The sequence below is a fragment of the Spinacia oleracea genome, chromosome 1 (assembly GCF_020520425.1).
Source record: "Spinacia oleracea cultivar Varoflay chromosome 1, BTI_SOV_V1, whole genome shotgun sequence".
Classification (NCBI taxonomy): domain Eukaryota; kingdom Viridiplantae; phylum Streptophyta; class Magnoliopsida; order Caryophyllales; family Amaranthaceae; genus Spinacia; species Spinacia oleracea.
The window spans coordinates 19,763,673-19,779,669 of NC_079487.1; the positions used below are offsets into that span (position 1 = coordinate 19,763,673).

Sequence of the window (15,997 nt, forward strand, 5' to 3'; positions counted from 1 at the left end):
ACTTGGAAAGATGCGAAAACAACGAAAATCACTGCTCGCGTCAAGCAAGAGGCGGAGGAGTACGAGATGTGCTTTAGGATGCATAATAGTAATTGTTTTGATTGTAACAGTTATGTATTTTCTTTGAATCTATGGTATGCAGATTTATTTTATCATTGTAGATGTCGTATGACTGATTATTAATGATATTGTTCTTCCCCGTCAAAAAAACATAAAAAATATATATAGAACACATTGAGGAGAGAGAAAATAACTGTTAATGTTTGAATTTTAATTTTTAAAACAATTTCTGTTTTACGGTTGTTTTCCTTTTATTCTGTGTTGGTTATTCTTTTTGTCCCTTCCATTTTGTTCTTTTGATTGATATGGAAAAAGAAAATGTTGTTCTCTTTCAAGTGTTTGTTCTTTTTTCCTTTGTTTTTTTTAAAAAACATTAGTGTGTTTTTCGGGTTTTGGTTAATGTTCTGTTCGTTTACACTATTATGTTCTTTTCTCTTTAGTTTAAAAAAACGTTGTTGTTGTTCTTTTTTAATGATTTTTTTTAAAAAAACTTTTTTTGTCGTTTTTAATTTTTTAATACTATTGGTACTTGAATTTTTTTTGCTTTCTGTTGCATTTTTCACATGATGTTATTTTTAAGAAATAGTTGTTTTTTTTATAGTTTATTAGGAGAGAGAATATATTATTTTCTTTTTTGTACCTTTTCTTTGGTATTTAATATTAGTGTTCTTTTCAGGTTTTGGTTAATGTTCTTTTCGTTTAGTCTATTATGTCATTTCTGTTTAGTTTATTACGTTCTTTTACGTTTTTTTGCGTTATTTTTGTTTTTTGCGTTTTGATTTAGTGTTTTTACGTTTTGGTGCAGGTGCACATTGCTCTGCGCGCACGCGCCTGCACCATCCGCGCATTGGGTACAGTCGACTGTAAATTACAATGGCCAATCCCTGGTTTATTGTTGGAAAAACTTAGATCTTTCATTGCTCTTATTTTCATTACATTTCTATGTTCAAAGGAAATTTCAAATCCTTATAGAAAAAGTTGTCCTGTAGAGTGTAGACAATCTGTAGTAACGAAACACCATACTAAAGCAACAGTATCAGCACCAGTGAAAAAATGATACTCGTAAGTACTCACCCCCAATCTTCAGACTCTGACACATCAGCTTTCTACTAACTTTTTCATTATTCAGTCACACGAGACTTTCTCTATTTTTCCTCGTTATCACCAAACTCGCCTCAGACTCGACAAACTCCTAAAAAATACAATTAAATAGGACAAAGTGTGATGACGTGGTATAATTTAATTTGGTTGGAGAAAAAGTTAAATGAGTCTTAAGTGAATCTTGGATTTTCAAACTAACTTCAAGACCTGTTGTAGTCTTTTACCACATTATCTCAAGACTTATACACGAAACTCACCTGGAGACTCACCTTAAGACTTGGGATAAACTCACCCTAATAATAAGATAATAACAGCCCCGTGACGAAAGAACATATGTTTCCCTGCCTAAAAAGCTATACAAAAAGTTCTAAGTTTATGAAAAATATACAAATTTGGTCTCTAAAAGAGTAGGAAAATATTTCAGGAGAAGAATTTTCGAAGAATATAAAGGAGACATAAAATTGCATTTTACAAGATGGCTACCCTTTTCTGTTTGTTGAATCTTTCCCTATTACACTCTTGGTGCCACCAGAACATGGAATTCAGCTGTTTCTAGCTTCTTTTGGTACATACATGACAAGTCTTTTCCTTCATCGTCTAAATCTCTAAAAACCCTCTTGATTTTACAGTATCTCGCCAGCCTGCTGCCATTAGAGGATCATGTATGAGAAGCATTCTCACTTGATTCAACCATGAATTTGCAATCACCTAATTCAACCTGTAAGAAACATGCGGATATATCGGCTAATCAATGAACTAATACCCTCAAATGAAAATCACAACTCAGCAGTAATGTGAAGCACCAAACCACCAACATACAAATACAAATAGCATGTAAGTTGGATCGCAGTCTTAGAATGTTAGGGTTGTTGCTAAATTATGGAGAATTTATTATTTGATTTGTCTCATATTAGTCGTGGGCATACTTCTATCTCATATCATGTAACATAACTCTATCTCATATATATATATACATATATATGATATGATATTCTATCCTCTAGGATAACTAGACAGTTGTGAATGCATGTAACCCTATGCCACATAATGGCCGTAGACCTCCTAAAACAGACTTTGATTCAAGGGATTGTATATTTCACGACACATCAACGTTTTGTTTAAACCTTGAAGCACCTCATTTAGTTATCAGAAGGATAAGTCGAGAACAATACAAATATTACAACAAATGAACAAATTCAGAACTTAAATCTAGCATAATATATTAATATGTCAAGGGTGTAAAACTTACTAATATGACAGTTGCAGATTATTTGGAATAAGCTTGGATAATATATGTTAGAGAAGAGATTACCTTGATTCACAATCAGGGGATTCACATCAACGTTCTCTGTTATTAATTGTGACAACAGCAGCATCTCGAGATGTGACTTGATATCTTTGTTGTGCAGGAGCTTGTCCTTGTGGGGCCATTAGAAACTGATCATTTGAAGCTTCTAATTGGTTATCTACTTTCTTCAACTTGTCATCAATATCTGCATAATCCAAGTTCTGCAAGTTACTTGGAACCACCCAACGCCCACTTCGTGTCAGTCTCTGTGTCATCTCCACATCTGAATCTTTCCTGAATCCACTAAAGCTTTCATTCTCACTTGGAGTTGTTGGTATTATAACATCTTCTACAAGAACCATCTCTCTGAAATTGATTGCTGAAGGTGGCGTTTTCGTGAATAGGATTTGTTTTACGTTGTAGAACACACCAAAATTATGGGGGTTTTTCCCCTTGTCATACCGGTACCGGAAATTCTCATAAGTTGTCTGCCTTGGAAAAACATATTTTATCAGAATGTAGTCAAAATGTTATGAGCACTGTACAAAACCAAGTCTATGTTAACTTTTAACTTTCAAAGCAGAATATTTCATGGTGTAAGAATCATCACCTGGTTGGTTGACATCAAGTAGAAGTGAAAGAGGGTAAGCCCACCAACAAACCATACAGCTATAAAGCAATATATGACTAGAATGACTGATACAATATCACGCGACATAGAATGCACGAGGCTTCTCTTTCTTCGAAGAAGGTTGATCAATGAAAATGTAAACACATATATACACAAGAACGTTGATGAAGATATGAAGAAGATGAAGAAACGGTAGTTACGCTGCATGACAATTGAGAATCCCAGTTAGTAAAAATGGCAGAGCAAGAAATAACATAGGAAAATCTTACAAAGACAAATGTAGGATATACATGCATCGATTTCAAAAAAAAATAAAACATCAAACAAAGGGTAGTTAAGATTCGAATCTCATACCGAAAGAAACAAATCAATGTATCAACATTTATAGGCGTACCACATGTTTGACACTGGGTGTAGTTTGGGTTTACTGTAATTCTGTAAAAGGTTTCTATTTCCAGTTCAGTAGTAAGATTATTAATCCATTTGAGCAACCAAAGATTTTTTTCTGTGCCTGCATGTTTTCTTCAGATTATAGTAGATTGTTGAAGACAAAACAGGTGTTTTTCTTGTCCCTGGAAAAATAAGTTTTAGTTGGGATGTTTTATCAATCAAGGAAGGATTTTGGTAACAACTTTCCAATTGTTACATGAATTTTCATAATCGAAAACTTTTAAGCAGACAACTGCAAATGCATTAGAGTATTTTTAAACAAACAGCTTTACCCTTATTATGATTATAGCAAACAGAAGAATAGATAGAGAGACTATAAGAAACCTATATGTAAGTTTACACCCATAAACTCAAAGGATTTAAACTACGAACTCTTGATAAATTGTAATAACAAGAAAGATAAGGATTAACTTACTAGTCCAATACACTGACCCACCCAAGGACAATGATGATCAAATCTCTGCACACAGTTGTTGCATATAGAACAATGAGAAGCACGGGGTGGGCGGTACAGCTTACAAGTATCACAAAACTTGACTTTAATTGTGTATCCGTTGATAGTCACATCCTTAGTGCGAGGAATCTTTAGACTATCAGACTTTCCAGCTACCAATTCCCTTGATGAAGCCTCCGAAACATCATCACACACTTGATTATAGTTTCTTTGTATTATTCCTGGATCTCGAACAGATGTCATGTAGAGGAACAACAAATCCTACATAGTATTAACACAACAAAAACATCAATTATATATATTAAAAATTAACACAGATATCATATCAATTTCCACATCAAAGAAAGACGTACCATAAAAGTGAGAATGACACCTGCAGTAAGCACCCCATATCCATACAGGGGATCATGTTCTTTGATCCTAACGAGCATCCTTATACAAAAGGTAATAGCTGGAAATCCTATCAAAAATGAAGATAAATACAAGGATCCCGCATCAGGACCAAGTACCAATCTCCCACCACAAAGAAATCTCTGCCATCAAAAAGTGGAACTTCATCAATGCTATTCCTCATGTAGCTTACTTCAGAGTACAAAAGTAATCACAGCCATGGTTCTCAACTAAAATTTTATTCAACTAAGAAGTACAAAACACATACGAAGTATAAACATTGATCCACAGTGGCTAGCAAGGATCGAAAAGGAGTTCAACCCTAGTACGTAGTATATTTTAGTCAAACTGTATGATGTTAAGAATATCTTGAGTTGATCTTCCATGGTTATTATAAACGCATGAAACAACTCCACAACTCATATATCGTAGCATATTTCAATAGGAATTAGGAAAAAATGACATCAATCAAGTAAAACTTCTGTATGTGCTCAGCCTGAATTAAGTTGCTTAGAATTTTAATTCTAATCTTATGCACCTCTGCCGTACACTCCATCATAGAAATGAGGTTTTTACTCGCCATCTTAAATGGACTTGAGATAAGAGTTTCAACAAGAACTAGCTAACAACTTAATCCACCAAAATTGTTTTCATATGCGTTTGTAATGTGAAAGGTACATGAAAATGACTTTTGCAATAAAAACAAACCAACAGGAATTCAGTTTTCAATGTTTAAGACAATCTCATGTCTAGAATTTTGAGTCCTACCATGTGGAACACTTAGATACGTATTCATATCAATACACAAAACCCATGTCTAGCTAACATAGTGCTCAACTAATTACCCCCAACGCGATTTAGCCTTGGAGAAATACAAAAGCATGAAACTTTTAGAGTTTTGTCAACTACCTATAATGGCTATAAAAACAGGCAATAATCAAAATTCAGATTAAATGGCCACCAACACAAGGCACATTGATAACACAAAAACCCCATATTTGCAATTCAACACATCAAGAAAAAAAAAACTTTGAAACATTAGGTATTAAAGGAAGGAGGGGTGGTAGTACGCATACATTGTTGCCGGGCCAAACTCTATATAGCCTCTCGGGTTTTGATGAGCGTGTGGATTGTGACCCATACTTATTCCACGAAGAAACCCCATCAGGGGGCATACTATTACGTCTCGAAAGAGTTTTTCTTTTGTCATCCATGGCATTTATCTAACATCCATCATCAACATTCATGATTCATCACATTAGATAGATTGATAGAAATTTAGTGACAGGGGAATTTTATCAAACAGTTGGTGGGCAATGCAGCAAGAGGTGGGATCTTGTTAATTATTACCCAGATTTTTTACAATCCTATATGAATTTTCCCTTTCTTCCTTCCTTTGTCTCTATCTATCGACAGCGAATCTCCCAAAATCCAAGGAATTGTAAGGGGGTGATCTAATGGTTTCTCTAGCCCCTCAAATTTAGGAGGTTGTCAAAGTACGTCAACGTGAGTATGTCACCAATGATTTCATGAGGCATCTAATTTCATTTTTCGGTGCTATGCCGTGTAGGATTTTCACGTAATTTATAACTAGGGGAATATCTAGTCAATGGTTCAATAATCCGTTAACTCGCTATAACTAAGCGGATGAAAATTTGAATTAAATAGGTGAAAAAACGAGTGATGGATATTGGATAGATGCGGGTCATATTTTTAAGTCCGTCATTCATTTATCACTCAGTCCATGATAAACTTATATTTTTTGACGGGGAAAAACAATTTCATTAATAATCAGTCATACGACATCTACAATGATAAAATGGATCTGCATACCACAGATTCAAAGAAAATATATAACTGTTACAATCAAAACAATTAATGTTCTGTATCTTAAAGCACATCTCGTACTCCACCGCTTCTAGCTTAACGCAAGCATTGATTTTCTATGTGTTTCGCATCTTTCCAAGTAGAGTCTTTCGCAATTTGCACACGAATTGTTCTAATCGACAAGTTGATGATAAACTCTTAATCTGTATGATTCCAAATCCCCTTCCCAATTATTGAAAGGTAGTGTTAGTTGAATTTGTTTTGGTTAAAAATTTTGGTCATGAGAAATAGTTATATGTGCCCGAAGTGAACATAAGATGATTTTTTTTTTTGTTAATTATGCATATTATTAGGTGGCAATTTTTTAGTGGTTAAAATTTTTCACCCGATCCACCCATGGTTGATGGATGGACGGAATGTGGATGAGTTGTAAACTGGATGAAGCAAATGGATGTAGTCATGTACTCCGTAGGTGATAGGATGCGGGTGATGCTCCACCCGATCCGTTCGACCTATTTATATCCATATTTATGACCCCGACTAATACTAAATGTTATTAATTATATTTATATCAAGTAGATTAGATCCCGTACATATACGAATATTCTAAAATTATTTAGCTGAAATGTTCTTAACTTAAAGTTACTGTATAATTAATAAATCTTGAGCATACTCATTTATATCATCTAATACGAATGATTTGACTAATTAAAATATTACCAAAATTTATCTTTAGCAAATTACTATTATGTGACATACGTTATTTTCGTAATCTACAAACATATATTTTTTCCGTACATAAACAGTAAATATAAAAGGATAAAAAATAAAATAAAATAAAGTAGAGATCTTCTAATACCCAAGAAGTAGAATTTGCAAGATTACAATGTATAACATACATACCTAAAGGAGAAGAGACGTTTCCATCCTTCTCATCTTCGTTTATCTTAGGGCAATCTCTTTTGTAATGACTAATTTCATTACAATAGAAGCATTGCGATGTCGATGGAGAACGATCCCTCTTCATTTGCCTCTTGGAAGGCGCCACTTGCCCTCCCGGAGTAGATGAAGATGCACCCTTGCTTTGGATCTTCCCCGGAACCCTTTTCTTGATTTTCTTACTCTTTACTTTTGGTGAAAATTGCTTATCATTCACAAAGTCCAATTTATAATGATGAAGCATATTGATTAGCTCACTAACAGTATTTTCTCTTCTTTTAGAAAATAAAGTCGCTTGAATTTCTTGTATCCAGGGTGAAGAGAATTCAATAATATTCCCGCAGCTGTGGTATCCGGGAATGGATCACCAAGTAACCCAAGGCGATTAAACAGTCTAAGCATTTTCTTCGTATGAGTCTTAATTGGTGTTCCTACAGTCATTTCGACATCAATGACCCTTTCCCTTGCGTTTTGTCTTTCGACTTTAAAGCTGTTAGGTTATGATACATATGACATTTACATAAATCATGCGGAAACAACCATTAACCCAGGAAACATATTATTTACACATAATCATATAGCATAATTAGATGCATACTCTTTGTTGCGTGCCTTCCCTAGCTGCGCCCGAACCGAACAAGAACAAGTCTTTTAGGACTCCAAGTGTCGTCCCTCCGTAGATAGTCCACAGCACGTCCGGATCCGCCTTAAGATTGACCAACTAGAATCGCCCTTAAGGTACTTAGAAAATTCGGCACTTTTATGAGCAAGATGTGTTTTAATTTTCTCTCAAAAAAACTCACTTTTGAATACTTTGAAACTTGTATATAAATTATGACCCCTAGGCCTTTATTTATAGAGTTATGGAAAAGGAATCGTAATCCTAGTAGGATGCGAATTAATTGGAATTAGAATCCTACATGAATTCTATTTAATTAATTTATCCAATTAGGAATAGACATTTAATCATACACTGACTCTTGCAGATTCAGGAATCATGCATGAGCACAAACTCACACACACACGGCAGCCACAAGGACTGCCCATGCGTGCGAGCTGCAGCCCACGCAGCAAGGCCCACGCATCCGTGGCCTTGGCGCGCGCTGGGCTTGTGGCGTGCGTGCTTGCTGGGCGATGGCCTGGCTTCGTGCTGGGCCTTCGTCCGGCAGGCCTCGTCCGATGCTAATTCGTACGATACGCTTCCGATTAAATTTCCATTTCCGGAATCTATTTCCGATACGAACAATATTTAACATTTCCGATTCCGGAATTAATTTCCGTTTCGAACAAATATTTAATATTTCCGTTCCCGGAATTATTTTCCGATTCCGGCAATATTTCCGATTCTGACAATATTTCCGTTTCCGGCAATATTTCCGATTCTGGTAATATTTCCATTTCCAATAATATTTTCCGATACGTACCATGTTTCTGTTTCCGGCAACATCTACGACTTGGATAATATTCATATTTCCGATACGATCCATATTTCCATTTCTGGCAATATCATCGTTTCCGGAGTATTCATTTCTTGCCTGTGACGATCTTAGCTCCCACTGAAACCAAGATCCGTCGGTTCCGAATATTCATAGATAGAGTATTTAATGCCATTAAATACTTGATCCGTTTACGTACTATTTGTGTGACCCTACGGGTTCAGTCAAGAGTAAGCTGTGGATTAATATCATTAATTCCACTTGAACTGAAGCGGCCTCTAGCTAGGCATTCAGCTCACTTGATCTCACTGAATTATTAACTTGTTAATTAATACTGAACCGCATTTATTAGACTTAACATAGAATGCATACTTGGACCAAGGGCATTATTTCCTTCAGTCTCCCACTTGTCCTTAGGGACAAGTGTGCATTTCCTAATTCCTTTGTCGCTCGATGCTTGCTCTTGAACATAAGGTAAGAGTTGTCATCCTTATTATGTCCAGAGGTGTTCCTCGGTTTCAGAGTTCAACTGATCAAATAAACAGATAATCATAGCCTATGATTCATCCGAGCACGGCCATGCATTTCACAGTTTCTAGCTCTCCGAGTGGCCTTGTACAACTTTTAAGCATCTCATCCCGATTTATGGGAGGACAATCCCAATCTTGTGATCTTGAGATTAGACTTCGTTTGATAGGTGATTACCTGAGCGTTGCCTTTATAGCCTCCTTTTACGGTGCGACGGTTGGTCAACGTCAAAGCAACCAGTTCTCAAACAAGTAATCTCAAATCACTCAGGTATTGAGGATTTAGTGTCTAATAATTTAATGAAATTTACTTATGACAGACTTTCATCTCTTACAGTAAAGTTTCATAGGTCTTGTCCGATACTAGTCTTCCCAAAGTAAGTATCTATGCAAATGATTATGACATTGCCATGTCCACATAGTTCAAGAAACAGAACTACTAGTCATCTTGCACTCTAATCGTCTAACGTTTTCTATGCGTCCAATTTTATAGAAAACTCCGATTAGGGACCATTTTCAACCTTTGACATTCAAGTTCACTTGATAGACATTTCTTAGTCACAGGACTGGTCCTGACAGTCTATCTTGAATATATCGTCAAGTTGAAGGGACTCATCATTTAATAAACCACAAATTAAATGGAAAAATGAATTTCTTTCATTTATTGTGAATGATTAACCAATAATGTTTTACAAAGATTTAAACTCTAAAACTTTAAAACATTAAACAGAGACATCAAAGCCATTCTCCAATATGCTTGATTCCCATAGCTGCAGTGTGCGAGTTGTGCTTCGCTTGCGGCAGAGGTTTAGTTAATGGATCTGATATGTTGTCATCAGTTCCAATTTTGCTTATCTCGACTTCTTTTCTTTCAACGAACTCTCGTAGAAGGTGAAATCTACGAAGTACATGCTTGACTCTCTGGTGGTGTCTAGGCTCTTTTGCCTGTGCAATAGCTCCGTTATTATCACAATACAGGGCTATTGGTCCTTTAATGGAGGGGACTACACCAAGTTCTCCTATGAACTTCCTTAGCCATATAGCTTCCTTTGCTGCTTCATGTGCAGCAATGTACTCCGCTTCAGTTGTAGAATCCGCAATGGTGCTTTGCTTAGCACTTTTCCAGCTTACTGCTCCTCCGTTGAGGCAGAAGACAAACCCAGACTGTGATCTGATATCATCTTTGTCGGTTTGGAAACTTGCGTCCGTATAGCCTTTAACAATTAATTCATCATCTCCACCATAGACCAGGAAGTCATCTTTGTGCCTTTTCAGGTACTTCAGAATATTCTTGGCAGCAGTCCAATGCGCCTCTCCTTGGTCTGACTGGTATCTGCTCGTAGCACTGAGTGCGTACGCAACATCCGGGCGTGTACATATCATAGCATACATTATTGAACCAATCAATGATGCATATGGAATCCCATTCATTCGTCTACGCTCATCAAGTGTTTTTGGGCACTGAGTCTTGCTTAGAGTCATTCCATGAGACATGGGTAGGTAGCCTCGCTTGGAGTCCGCCATCTTGGACCTATCAAGCACCTTATTGATATAAGTGCTTTGACTAAGTCCAATCATCTTTTTAGATCTATCTTTGTAAATCTTGATGCCCAATATGTACTGTGCTTCTCCTAGATCCTTCATCGAAAAACATTTCCCAAGCCAAATCTTGACAGAGTTCAACATAGGAATGTCATTTCCGATAAGCAATATGTCGTCGACATATAATACTAGGAAAGCAATTTTGCTCCCACTGACCTTCTTGTATACACAAGATTCGTCCGCGTTCTTGATGAAACCAAAGTCACTGACTGCTTCATCAAAACGTATATTCCAGCTCCTGGATGCCTGCTTCAATCCGTAGATTGACTTCTTTAGCTTGCATACCTTTTTAGCATTCTTTGGATCCTCAAAACCTTCAGGCTGTGTCATAAACACAGTTTCTGTTAAAACGCCGTTTAAGAAAGCAGTTTTGACATCCATCTGCCATATTTCGTAATCGTAATATGCAGCGATTGCTAACATTATTCGAATAGACTTTAGCATTGCAACTGGTGAAAAGGTTTCATCGTAATCCACACCGTGGACTTGCCTGTAACCTTTTGCAACCAATCTAGCTTTGAAAACTTCAAGTTTCCCATCCTTGTCCTTTTTCAGTTTGAAAACCCATTTGCTTCCAATGGCTTGGTAGCCATCTGGCAAATCGACCAAATCCCATACTTGGTTTTCAGACATGGAGTCTAATTCAGATTGCATGGCTTCTTGCCATTGCTTGGAGCTAGGGCTCGTCATAGCTTGCTTGTAAGTCGCAGGTTCATCACTTTCAAGTAATAGAACGTCATAGCTCTCGTTCGTCAAAATACCCAAGTACCTTTCCGGTTGAGATCTATATCTTTGCGATCTACGCGGGGTAACATTTCTAGATTGACCATGATTCTCACCAGATTCTTCTAAAGATCTCTGAGTTTCATCCTGAATGTCATCTTGAGCATTCTCTAGAGTTTGTTGTTCGACTCGAATTTCTTTGAGGTCTACTTTTCTCCCACTTGTCATTTTGGAAATGTGATCCTTCTCCAAAAAGACACCATCTCGAGCAACAAACACTTTGTTCTCAGATGTATTGTAGAAGTAATACCCCTTTGTTTCCTTTGGATAGCCCACAAGGATACATTTGTCAGATTTTGGATGAAGTTTGTCTGAAATTAATCGTTTGACGTATACTTGACATCCCCAAATCTTAAGAAAAGACACATTTGGAGGTTTTCCAAACCATAATTCGTATGGAGTCTTTTCGACAGCTTTAGACGGAGCTCTATTTATAGTGAGTGCAGCTGTATTTAGTGCATGTCCCCAAAATTCTAATGGAAGTTCGGCCTGACCCATCATTGACCTGACCATGTCTAGCAAGGTTCTGTTCCTCCGTTCTGACACACCGTTCCATTGTGGTGTTCCAGGAGGAGTCAATTCTGATAGAATTCCACATTCTTTCAGATGGTCATCAAATTCATAGCTCAGATATTCACCGCCTCTATCAGACCGCAGTGCCTTGATCTTCTTGCCTAATTGATTCTCTACTTCACTCTGAAATTCCTTGAATTTGTCAAAGGATTCAGACTTATGCTTCATTAGGTAGACATAACCATACCTACTGAAGTCATCAGTGAAAGTGATAAAGTAGCTGAAACCACCTCTAGCATTTGTACTCATTGGTCCACATACATCTGTATGGATTAAACCCAATAGTTCATTTGCTCTTTCTCCAACTTTAGAGAAAGGTTGCTTTGTCATTTTGCCAAGTAAACATGATTCGCATTTACCATAATCCTCTAAGTCAAATGGTTCTAGAATTCCTTCCCTTTGAAGTCTTTCTAAGCGTTTCAAGTTTATATGGCCTAATCGACAATGCCACAGATAGGTGAGATCTGAATCATCCTTTTTGGCCTTTTTGGTATTTATGTTATATACTTGTTTGTCGTGATCTAATAAATAAAGTCCATTGACTAATCTAGCAGATCCATAAAACATCTCTTTAAAATAAAACGAACAACTATTGTCTTTTATTATAAAGGAAAATCCCTTAGCATCTAAGCAAGAAACTGAAATGATGTTTTTAGTAAGACTTGGAACATGGAAACATTCTTCCAGTTCCAAAACTAGCCCGGAGGGCAACGACAAATAGTAAGTTCCTACGGCTAATGCAGCAATCCGTGCTCCATTTCCCACTCGTAGGTCGACTTCTCCCTTGCTTAACTTTCTACTTCTTCTTAGTCCCTGTGGATTGGAACATAAGTGTGAGCCACAACCAGTATCTAATACCCAAGAAGTTGAATTAGCAAGTATACAGTCTATAACGAAAATACCTGAAGATGGAACGACTGTTCCGTTCTTCTGATCTTCCTTTAGCTTCAAGCAATCTCTCTTCCAATGCCCCTTCTTCTTGCAGTAGAAGCATTCGGATTCAGAAGTGGGTTGACTGACCTTCCTCTTTGCAGATTTGGCGCCAGTTTGCTTAGTTGGGCTGGCCTTGTTGCCACCTTTCTTAGCATTCCTCTTCTTTCCAGATTTCTTGAACTTGCCCCCACGCACCATAAGCACATCCTGCTTATCACTTTTGAGCGTCTTTTCAGCGGTCTTCAGCATACCGTGAAGCTCAGTGAGCGTTTTGTCCAGACTATTCATACTGTAGTTCAGTTTGAACTGATCATACCCGCTATGAAGAGAATGGAGGATGGTGTCTATAGCCATTTCCTGAGAAAATTGCTGATCCAGCCGACTCATATTCTCAATGAGTCCAATCATTTTGAGAACATGTGGACTTACGGGCTCGCCTTTCTTAAGCTTGGTCTCAAGAATTTGTCTATGAGTCTCGAATCTTTCGACTCGAGCCAGATCTTGGAACATGTTCTTCAACTCACTGATGATTGTGAAAGCATCTGAGTTGATGAACGTTTTCTGCAGATCCGCACTCATAGTGGCGAGCATTAGACATTTCACATCCTTGTTGGCATCAATCCAACGATTGAGGGCTGCCTGAGTGATCCCGTCGCCTGGAGCTTCGGGCATCGCCTCATCTAGGACATACTCCTTTTCTTCCTGCATAAGAACTATTTGCAAGTTCCTTTGCCAGTCAAGGAAGTTTTTCCCGTTCAACTTCTCCTTTTCGAGAATTGATCGAATGTTGAATGAATTGTTGTTTGCCATATTAAAAACTACAATTGAAAAGAATAAACAAATAAATAACCATTCACAGTTTCTCTTAATAAACTTAAATTCTAGCATACATGCATAATTCAATGTTTATTAAGCATTTTATTCAAGTTATGTGTTCCGGCAGGTGTGAATAAAATGATTCCAAGATCCTAAAATCATTGAAGAACTAAGCACAGTTTGTCGACTTAATCCTAGAACATCTTAGGTAAGCAAAAGCCTTTTGCTAATAGTCTAGAAACTATTCTTGGTTGATAGGTACGTCTAAGAACTTATTAGGTAAACCTATCGAATTTGCCACGACATAAAAGGACTCCTTACTTATATCGTTGAGTTTCACCAAAACTAACATGTACTCACAATTATTTGTGTACCTTGCCCCTTTAGGACCAATAAGTAACACCTCGCTGAGCGAAAACTATTACTAGATTGATGTAAAGGATATCCAAGCAAGTGTATATTTTGGCATGGCACCTTTTAACTCAATTTTTAAGTTTGGAACTTAAGGCTCTTACTATGTTGGTTAGATTTTAAGTGAACTAAAATCCTTAATCATGCAACATAATCAAGCTTTTGATCCCATGCATTTTAAGACATATTTAAAGCAATAAATAACTTAAAACATGCATAAGATATTTGTGATCTAGTATGGCCCGACTTCATCTTGAAGCTTTGACTTCAAAGTCCGTCTTGAAAATCTCCGTGGGAGGCACCATTTTCTTCAAATAGGATAAGCTATAACTAATTACAACTATTTGATGGTACGCAGACCATTTTGAATTGAAAAATAACTTTGGTGCTTTAGACCAATTACATTCAAATTAATGGTACGCAGACCATATTTTCTATCCTATTTGGGCCATACTAGTCACTTCATAACCTGCAAAACAGTACATATACAATATATACCATTCACCCATTCATTATCATGAATGGCCCACATAGCTGGTTAGTAAAACACATTATGCATCACGTAAACATTTGCAGCAATTAATCAAGGGCACCAATAATCTACCAATTATTCAGTCCTTATTAATTCTAATCGAGTTGTTTTAACCTTAAGGATTTGTAGACCTAATCAAGAGTTTATGACTAAAAAGCGCTCCCACTCAAACCAATAAATTCATATGCTTTACTAATTTTAAACATAAAATTGTATTTCTAGTCTAACCGGAAACATACAAATTTAATTAAAATTTAAAGCTCATATAAATTTATAATTGAATCCAAAATTTAATTTAATTTCAGTCGCATTTAAATTAATTCATGATTTTAATTTTAGTAAAATAATTAGAATAAATTCTATTTATTATAATTATAATATTCAAAATTAAAATCCAAGAAATTAATTCAATTTATTAATTTTAAAATTAATCAAAATTACTCGAACTGAAATTTTTAAATTAAACATCAAAACGATCTAATCGTAACGCAAACACCCTACGCGTTGCACGCCCATGGGCCGTACGCACACAGCCATTGCTGGCCATGTGCGCGCAGCCCATGCGCTCGTCGCATAGCTGCTGCTGTCTCATCGCAAGCCTCCGCACAGCGCCCCATCGCACGCGAGCCATCGCTCGCAGTGCGCGCGCGCGAGATCGCTCGCAGGGCGCGCTGGCTCGCTCGCTGCGCGCGCGAGCCATCGCTCGCTGGGGCGCGACATCGCTCGCTGGCGCGAGATCGCTCGCTGGCGCGCGAGATCGCTCGCTGGTGCGCGCGATCGCTCGCTGGCGCGCGCGATCGCTCGCTGGCGCGCGCGAGCCATCGCTCGCTGGTGCGCGAGATCGCTCGCTGGGCGAGCGACATCGCGCGCTGCGCGCGCGAGCAGTGCTGGGCGCAGCGCTCGTGGCACGCGAGCTTGCGCTCGCTGCGCGCGAGGCTGCGCGCAATTGTGCGAGGCAGCGCGCGTTGTGGCGCAGCTCGCTTGCTGCCCACACGCGACTGCCTTGGCTCGCCCTTCGCCCATGCCCATTCGTTCATTGCTCGTGGCACACGACACAAGGCAGGGCTGCTGCCTTGTGCTCGTGCACTACGCCCTTGCTCATTGCATTCGTGCCGCACGGGCGACGAGCTCCCTTGCTCGTCGTCGCATGCCCGCATTATACAACACCCCTTAAGGGTAACACGAAGCGTCCATTGCTTCGTGCGTGCAAGTTATTTGAACGAATCGCATAAAAATTTAAAATT

General features: G+C 37.9%; 1 protein-coding gene across 3 annotated transcripts; it reads right to left on the minus strand.

The window, feature by feature from the left end:
* Positions 1-1,495: 1,495 nt before the first annotated feature.
* LOC110791952 (probable protein S-acyltransferase 3) lies at positions 1,496-5,951 on the minus strand. 3 transcript variants are annotated; one of them, XM_021996724.2, is made up of 6 exons: positions 5,451-5,951; positions 4,338-4,517; positions 3,946-4,245; positions 3,060-3,281; positions 2,474-2,937; positions 1,496-1,879 (listed from the first exon to the last, which is right to left on the minus strand). In XM_021996724.2, the coding sequence occupies exons 1-5, from the start codon at positions 5,586-5,588 to the stop codon at positions 2,500-2,502; spliced, it is 1,278 nt and encodes a 425-aa protein (XP_021852416.1). In that variant the 5' UTR covers positions 5,589-5,951; the 3' UTR covers positions 1,496-1,879; positions 2,474-2,499. The 3 variants fall into 3 exon arrangements, with proteins under 3 accessions (XP_021852416.1, XP_056691113.1, XP_056691115.1); XM_056835135.1 differs by lacking the exon at positions 5,451-5,951 and adding an exon at positions 4,913-5,195; XM_056835137.1 differs by lacking the exon at positions 5,451-5,951 and adding an exon at positions 4,643-4,904.
* Positions 5,952-15,997: the final 10,046 nt, after the last annotated feature.